At 47.8% G+C, this 8,426-nt stretch overlaps 1 protein-coding gene across 2 annotated transcripts in view; it reads right to left on the reverse strand.

Moving 5' to 3' along the window:
• LOC106530398 (probable cation-transporting ATPase 13A3) overlaps positions 1-8,426 on the reverse strand; it is a 34,924-nt gene that overhangs the window by 21,587 nt on the left and 4,911 nt on the right. For both annotated transcript variants that reach the window (XM_014026000.1, XM_014025999.1), the window contains exons 3-4: positions 3,784-3,856; positions 3,486-3,663 (exon numbers count right to left, since the gene is read on the reverse strand). In XM_014026000.1, coding sequence (XP_013881454.1) covers positions 3,486-3,663; positions 3,784-3,856 — 251 coding nt within the window. The remainder of the gene's footprint in view (positions 1-3,485; positions 3,664-3,783; positions 3,857-8,426) is intronic.

Consider the following 8,426-nt stretch of genomic DNA (forward strand, 5'->3'; position numbering starts at 1 on the left):
AGGAAGACCCAGGACACGCTGGAGGGACTATGTCTCTCGGCTGGCCTGGGAACACCTTGGAGTTCCCCCGGAGGAGCTGGAAGAAGTGGCTAGGGAGAGGAAGGTCTGGGCCTCCCTTCTGAAGCTGCTGCCCCCGCGACCCGACCCCGGATAGACGGAAGAAAATGGATGGATGGATTTCAAAACCGTGACAAAAATTTTGAACAGCGCAAACATTTTGAACCTTGTAACATACATTCCCCCTCCTCCTGCTTGTTCTTGCGGCATGGCTCCTGGGGTGGGTTGGACCATGAGCATGCCTGCCGCTGAGTCTTGGGGGGCCGAAAAGCAAGACTTCACTGCTGCAGTGGATGGTTGGATCCAACGGCGAGAGGTGGTGCTCCACCTCTGCCGCCTCTGCTGCCGCCGTGGTCCTTCTTTGGAGCTGTCACGACGGTCTCTCCAGTGGCGGGAGGTGCGGAAGGCAGGACGAGAAGACTCTTTGCTGCGTCTAACCTGATCCAGCGAGTCTCCAGAGATTCGCAGCTGCTCCAGCAGAGAACTAAATTGGGGCCCAAACAGTCCCTCCGGGCAGAGGGGACCCTCCAGCAGGTCTTTCTTTATTTCCTCCGGGATTGGAGACGGAGCCACATCTGGTGCTGAAGAAGAGTTTGCCAACCAGCGATACGGGAGGCACAGACTGCTGATGCAGTGCAGAGATTGAGGATTGTGTCAGCGAAGTTACAGAACTCCTTGGAGTCCTCGGGTGGAATCTCCATTTCCCTAGCCTTTTTGAAGAGGGCAAAGGCCAGAAAGGCAACATTGTTTGTTGCAGCTGCAGATTGCATGGCACACTGATGGGACCTGTCGGTGAGTCTGGCTGTGATCTGGGGCCTCATGTATAAACGGTGCGTACGCACAAAAAGGTTGCATACYTCAGGTTGTATGCCCACGTTGGGATGTATTAAAACCAACGTTGCGTGAACGTGTGCGTATATTTACGCACACTTTTCACCTGCCGTGAGAATGTGCGGCAGTCACGCAGTTTTTCAATCGACAGTTTTAACCCACAAAGTCACGAATCTGACCTGAATCCACAGAAATATGACTCTGTTGTGTTTTCTGGATGTAAGGAGCTGTGATGATTCCTCAGCTCCACAAGATGCAATGGATTTATTGCTGCGCAAGTTGTGCGTATATGTCAGCTCTTCCCAGTCCCACATCGCGGCAGAAACTCGCAGCGCTGCGAGTCACTCATTTCTTCACATCAACTATCTAATAAATATTTTTCTAAGTTCTACAAAAGTAATAAGCTTTTCTGTGTTTACAGTCATTTATTAAAGATGTGTAAAGGTGGAAATGTCTGTCAGCCTCACGCGCCGCTGAAAATAACAGCACACGTGCGTACACACCAACACCCACACACACCTTTGTGAGTGGCAATCTCATTTTTACACTCCACTTATTTAGACAGTTTTCTCACTCATTCTCCATTTAATTAATATTTTTCCTGCATCTAAAAATAATTTCTGATCCCACAGAGAGGACAATCTAAGGAGAATCTCACACGCTGTACACATTTACATCTATTTTACATATTTAAATGGAGGCGTGTCAGGGGAGGTGTCTCACGTGCACTAAGTTCCACTTTCATTGGGATGTATAACGGAAAAGTGCGCAGGAACGTGCATGTGCACAGTTTTACACATCTGAATATTTTGGTGCAGCGCACTTTTCTAAATTTGTCCGTTTGTCAACTTTTAGTGTGAAAGCTGCGCACTCCTTTATGCATGAAGCCCCTGATCCTGGGGGGAGGGGGGCACAGGCCACCATCCGGCGTGCCAAGCAACTCTCACTCCAAACACCGCCGACAGATTAGGTTCCAACGGTGGAACCGGTGGGAATCCATGGTCCATCAGTTTCTCCACTTTAGTGATGGGAGTGAAGGTGGAAACTGGTGCCTTCCACTCCAAGGATTCAGCTGCTGCTCCGGACAAGTAGACTGTCATCACAGGAAAATGGAGCCACACCAGATCTCCCTTGCTTGACTGCGGTGAATCAAATTTTCCTGCCAAGTTGTCCGTAGGTGGGGGCGCTTGTGGCGGGGGAACAGGTATCCCCTTCGCTGCAGCTGCTTTGGCGATGATGTCGGGGAGGACGCAAACCAACACGCCCATCGCCGGGAGTGGGGTTGAAGCAGACATAGGCTGGCCGACCGCCTGTGATGACGCACCTGGCCGAAGCTCCTTCGCCGGGAGGAGGAGGACCGGAACGTTGGATGAGGTTTCGTGTTAGAAGCAGACTCGTCTGAGTCTGGTCTAGCGTCAAAGATATCCAGGACCATCGAGCGGATAGTGCTCAGAAACCGGAAACTTGTCATCCTACAGCGGAGTGAAGATAGCTAGCTGGCACTTTGTTTCCTCCGCCGCTTTTTTAGGACTAAAATTTTGATTTTCAAATTTTAGATTTTTTTTAGACTTTTTAAGACTCGGCATGTAAGTCTTTGATGCTGAAGAAAAAGAGGGAGTCGAGCCTCGGTTCACGGTGCTATTTATATGGACCGAGGTGGGCCCACATTGTAGGCGAGGGATAAACCAAATAGTGAGAGCCTTAAAGGGCAGAGCCTATACGAAATAGAACGTGGATACAAGCGGCCGAAATGAGTTTCCTCCGCAGGGTGTCTGGGTTCTCCCTTAGAGACAGAGTGAGAAGCTCAGTCATCCAGAAGAGACTCAGAGTGGAGCTCGGGCCTCTGGTTAAGAAGCCTCCTGGACGCCTCCCTGGTGAGGTGTTCCGGGCACGTCCCACTGGGGGAGGCCCAGAGGAAGACCCAGGACACACTGGAGAGATTAGCTCAGCTGGCCTGGGAACGCCTTAGGATTCCCCCAGAGGAGCTGGCCCAAGTGGCTGGAGAGAGGGCAGTCTGGGTCTCTCTGCTTAGGCTGCTGTCCCCGCAACCCAACCCTGGATAAGCGGAAGAAAATGGACAGACGGACGGAATGGAACACAGCATGTGCTGTTGGTGTTCGGCTCATGTTATGATGTCATTATCCTGAGACAATAGCAACTGCTAGTGCTCCAATGCAGCTGATGTCTGAGTTGCACTTCAAACTGCTGGACCACAGGGACCATCATATTGTTTTTTTATGAAAACATTTTAATATTAGATTTTAAATATTATCTTCAGCAGAGTTAGAAGTGTTAGCAGATGTTAATGCCAGATAACCAGGATGTCATCATCCTGCGAGAAACATCTACAATGGCTGTGTTTCAATTCAGGGGCTGGGTCCTCATGAGTGCGTCATAATATTACGAGATTAAACTAAGCATGGGTCAGAGCTGGCTGAGGGGCCGCACATTTTCATGTCAAGTTTGAGTTTTGTAAATCACAACCTTTGTGTGAAAAGTGGCGTACGCAAGTTTCTGGGCTCGTTTTGTGCGTACGCAAGCTTTAGAAATCCGACCCCTGGATTACTACAGATGAAGCTAAAACAGCTGAGACTCACTTAGATTGAGGCGTCCATGTTTCGTACCAGCTCTGCTTCTGTACCAAGGAGAAGGCCAGGACCTGGAAGGCCAGGCAGGTGAGGATCTGGGTCAGAACGGAGAAAAGCAGTGGGCCTGAGATCAGACTGGAGGGCGGGCGACGCCACACCAGTTCCTTCCACGCTGCGTTCAGACTCACTGCAGACAGACAGACAGACAGACAGACAGGAAGCTGTGAGCGACGCACCTTCCTGTTGCTCGGCCTTCAGACTATGGCATACTGAAAACTCTTTAGCCACTAGCTGTCACGCCACTCACTTGTAAAGGCGATGATGAGAATGATGACGAGGTCGATGAAGAGAAACTGGAAGTCTCCCAAGTTGCTGAGAATCTGTATGAAGAGAAAAGTTTAATATGATTTAAAAAACCCAAACAATAAAAGTTATCCATAACAATCAGCGGTGAGCACAGCTAACCAAAATATTAGCTTCACTAACATCTCAACCACAAAATCATCCTTAGTTCTGCTAATGATTAACAGCTAAACATGTATATAAAAGGCCCCAGTGTTCAGTTCCCTCTGTATCCCCCTGGCTCAGACAGTGTCAGATTTAGTCATCAACCAAACTTCCAAACAGAAATCAAACCAAACATAAATGTGTAATGTGACAAACGTAAGTCAACACAACTCAAAATGTTTCATAGATCACTGATAAAAATGTCCATGACTCTTTTAGAGGTGAAATTTGAGAAAATTATTTATTTTATAAACCAGGAGGCGGAGCRACAACTTCTGACTGAAACCAGAAGAGCAGATGGGAGAGGAGAAAAACAAGAAGTGACAAATTACAGCCTTTCAAATTGTATTTCTGCTAATTTAGGTCCTATATTTAAAGGGGACCTATTATGCAAAATTCACTTTTTAAAGGTTTTTTTTACTCAACTTTGGGTATGTACTTCTTAAAAAAACATTCCTAGGACCAAAAAATGCAGCCAGGGGCATATTTACTGCAAGTAAATGTATATTAATGACAAGTTTTATACTTGCATCATTTTGTGATGTCACAAGCCGTACGACAACCCACAGGAACCTGCGTTCAGCCCCTTACCTAGCAACCCCCGGCTGAGACTCCACCTCCTCAGTATAAAAAGCCGTCACCATATTGTTGTGCAATGCACAGCTCATTTTACAACAAGCCTCCAATAGGGCAATGTGTGTGAGTGTTGGACCAGAGAGTGGGAGACCAGGGTTCAAGACTGGCGCAAACACAATTTAATTATTTATTTATTTTCGTTCGTTATGAACACGTTTTCTCATGTACCTCTATTGTTTAGCTTATTAAAGCCTTGTTAAAGCCTATTTGTTCGAGTTTCTGAGGTATTTTGACTGCTGCTGCTGCTCCTTGCTCTGGTAACAGCATGCAGAGTGAACGCAGAGCAGAGGGGGAGAAAAAATCAAAAGAAGCTGCCACCACGACTCTGCCTCTGGGTCTCATATGGTTGTACAACGGAGCTTCTGCTATTACTGTATGCTAATGTAAACGCTGTAAACGCTGGCTTTGGAGGGCAGAGTTAATGTCAACAGATTTTTGGAGGGCGTTACCAACAGAGCTCATTAACATAAACAGCTTTTCTGAACGGAAGTCAGAGCAACCAGAACTAGAAAATGGGAAATTTTATTATCTGAGAATTATTTTGTGCATTAAATTGAATGAACATGGTCTGGATAGCCCACAGACATACCATAAAAATTTCTAGGACCCATAATTGGTCTCCTTTAAACATTATTAACACAAACCGAACATTTGTATGTTTTGGACAGTGACTGCTCAGGATTGCTCATAGCCTTAAGCCATTACACGTCACTGTCACACTAGAAAACTTATGCCAACTTATGAACATTTTAAAGCAGCGGTCTCCAACCTTTTTTCCTTGAGAGCTACTTTCACAAAATAAAATTGTCCGTGAGATACTTATTGCAACACAATTTTAAACTTAATCTTAAACCATTTCAATAAGCTTGTTTTGCACGAAAAACATTGTCATCTTCAATTCACATGAAACCACCACGAATAACACTGAATTTACATGAATGTGCTTTTTGTGTTTATCCATTTATATTATATTGTATTTCACAACTTAGGGTTTAACTGCAACAGATTTGTGCACAAATAATGTTGGGCGATGGGTATCCAATTTTTTTTTTCACATTGTGGTCTCCAGCAGGAATAAACCCCCTGTAGTGACATTTACCGCATGGGAGGGGTTTCCCAGGAGTTTGGCATGGTGTGTCTCAACACTGTAAAAAATGAAATGTTGGATTTACTTAACCATGTTATGTGACCTGGTTCCACTTAACTAAGTTGAGCAAATTCAAAGCAATATACCAGTTTTTTAACCAAAGAACATGAGCATGTCAGAGATTTGGAATAAAGTTTTTAGAAGAAAGTCAACTGGTTTTCTGCTATTTTATTTAGACTTCCAATTTATTGGTTAGGATTTTCTTACAACGCTATTAGTTATTAGCTGTTGTTTTGAAACACAAACAACAAGCAAACAAAACTGTACTACATATCTAGTTTTAAAATGTTTATATTTATGATGACAAAAAGCAATGATTCTTCCAACTGTTATAAAACAAATTGTTTTTTCCCCTACAATAAGAGATCTTCTCGGAGTTTGGCTTCAGGTGTCTGAGGAGCCATCCACAATGAAATGTTTTCTTTAAATAATGCAAAGCTCTTTCAGTGTTTCAGTCTTGAATCCAGGTGTAAACAGGGATTTTTGGAGACCAACACAAGTCTTGCTTTATAAGCTTCTTCCACATCCTGAATTCTGGTTCCCTTTCAGTCAATTCACTCGGTACATCATGATGTATGGGAACCCACGCTCCTGTGTGTCCTGGCTGAAGCCACCTCTAATCACGCCTTTAGGCAGGTGACGTGATGACGACAGATGTCAGGCTCCGCCTGCACATATATATATACTGTCGCATCACAGTCACTCCTCAATTCTACTGCTCTTCACCTCGCTAGAACACCTCTCCCAACTTAGCTAATTAGCTGCTGCTAATTAGCTTTGTTTGCTCGAAGGGTCTTGAATTTAGTTTAACAGCTTTTGTTAGTGTTAGCCACAGCTGCCTACTGGTAACTGTGTCTGCCCGCGGAGCGCTAACTTTGAGACGCCTTTTTTTTCTTTCATATCGACGGAGTGATTTTTGTGGTTCGGGATGAGCACAAAATTACTCAAAAAGAAGCAGAAGTCTTCAGTTCGCCCCTGTCCCCAGGGGTGCGGCTTCTCGCTCCATGAAAAGCGACCAGCACGAGGCTTGCCCGGTCTGTTTGGGGATCGTCCATGCTCGTAGAGCGTTGACGGAGCCCGAAGCGTGTGCGTTTTGCCGCCTGCTTCGACGCCCAACCCTGGAAAGATGGGTTAAGTTCTTGGAGAAAGTGCTGGGCGAGGCTGCAGTCGTGCGCCAGGACCCTTTCCTCTCCGAGTCTAGCAACCCGGTTCCGTCTGAGTCTGACGAGGAGGAGCTCTCAGTCGAAGTCCCRGCTTCCAGCTGGGCAGACCAACTGGAGTATATGGAGGGGTTAGCCGACGAAAAGGAGGAGGCCTCCCAGTTTCATCTGGACCTCCACCACGGAGGCGGCTCAGAAACTGGAGGTGGAGTGGCACGCCCCCCCCTCCTGCACAAAAACCGTCGAGGTTCACTGGATTTTTCCTCCCCACTGAACCGACCACGGTGAAGAACCGTCTTCCCATGTTCCCAGACTTCATCTCAGAGCTAACGTCCTGCTGGACCAAACCTCTGTCCACCCGCGTCACAGTGCCCGGCTATGGACCGTATTTGGACTTGGAAGGAGCTGAAAAGGCTGGACTGGTAAACATGCCCCCCATGGAGCCGTCCCTGGCAGCTTATCTGGCCCCGTCTCACAACCAAGGTGTGAGCGGGCCCACCACGCTCCCTTCCAAGCCCTGTAGATTTTCTGCTGCGCAGTTAGAAAAAATCTACAAAGCTCAGGCCACCGCTGCTCGCAGCCTGAGCTCCATCAACATGCTCCAGACTTACCAGGCTATGGCTCTGGCGGAGCTCGGAGCTCAGGTACCGGCTGAGAGTCCCCTGCTGCCTCTCCTAAACGAGATCCGACTCACCGCGGACTACATCCTCCGTGCGTCCCGCAGCATAGCGCTCTCCCTGGGCAGAGGGATGGCTTCAACCGTGGTGGCGCAGAGACATTTGTGGRTGACACTCTCTGATGCCCCCGACAGAGACCGGGCCACATACCTGGATGAACCAGTTATGGCGGCCGGGTTATTTGGTCAGTCTCTCGACGTCATCCAAGCAAAGTTCGAGCTGAGGAAGAAGCAGGCAGAAGCTCTGCGCTGCATCATCCCCAGACGGGACTCGAAACCCAAGACCAGCACTCAGAAGCCGGCCACACAGCCGCCTCCGGCAAAGAGAACGGTGCTGCCTGGGAGCTTAGGCTCCCAACCACCGCAGCCTCATCACCACGGCCAACCCCTCCGCCAGTCGGCTTGGAGCAAAGGCCCCCCTCCTCCGGGTGCTCAGAAAGGCGCGACGCCGCGGAGGAAGAAGACGCAGTCCTCCTAACTGTGGGACCGTCACTGCAGGGACTTCAGGACCAGGGAGACATGTTCGCCAGTTTTTGGCTGCCGCCCAAGCGACATTTTGTTTGTACTGTTCAGGAAACCAGTCCCAAGAGGCGCTGCGTTTCTATAACACAGTCTCCCAAGCACCAGTCCCACCCCACACACACAGTGTTTGCACAAGCCCCCAGTTTGGGTGCACCACATGTTCACAACACAAATGTAAAAAATTGTGTGTTAATAAAGGGAACACCCCAAAAACAAAAAAACAAACAAATCAGAAAAATTGTGAGCGACAGTCATATAATGCTGCGCCTCTCTCACATGACAGAGGGCAGCAGGACTTCGCT

The sequence above is a fragment of the Austrofundulus limnaeus genome, unplaced genomic scaffold (genome assembly GCF_001266775.1).
Source record: "Austrofundulus limnaeus strain Quisiro unplaced genomic scaffold, Austrofundulus_limnaeus-1.0 Scaffold516, whole genome shotgun sequence".
Lineage (NCBI taxonomy): Eukaryota > Metazoa > Chordata > Actinopteri > Cyprinodontiformes > Rivulidae > Austrofundulus > Austrofundulus limnaeus.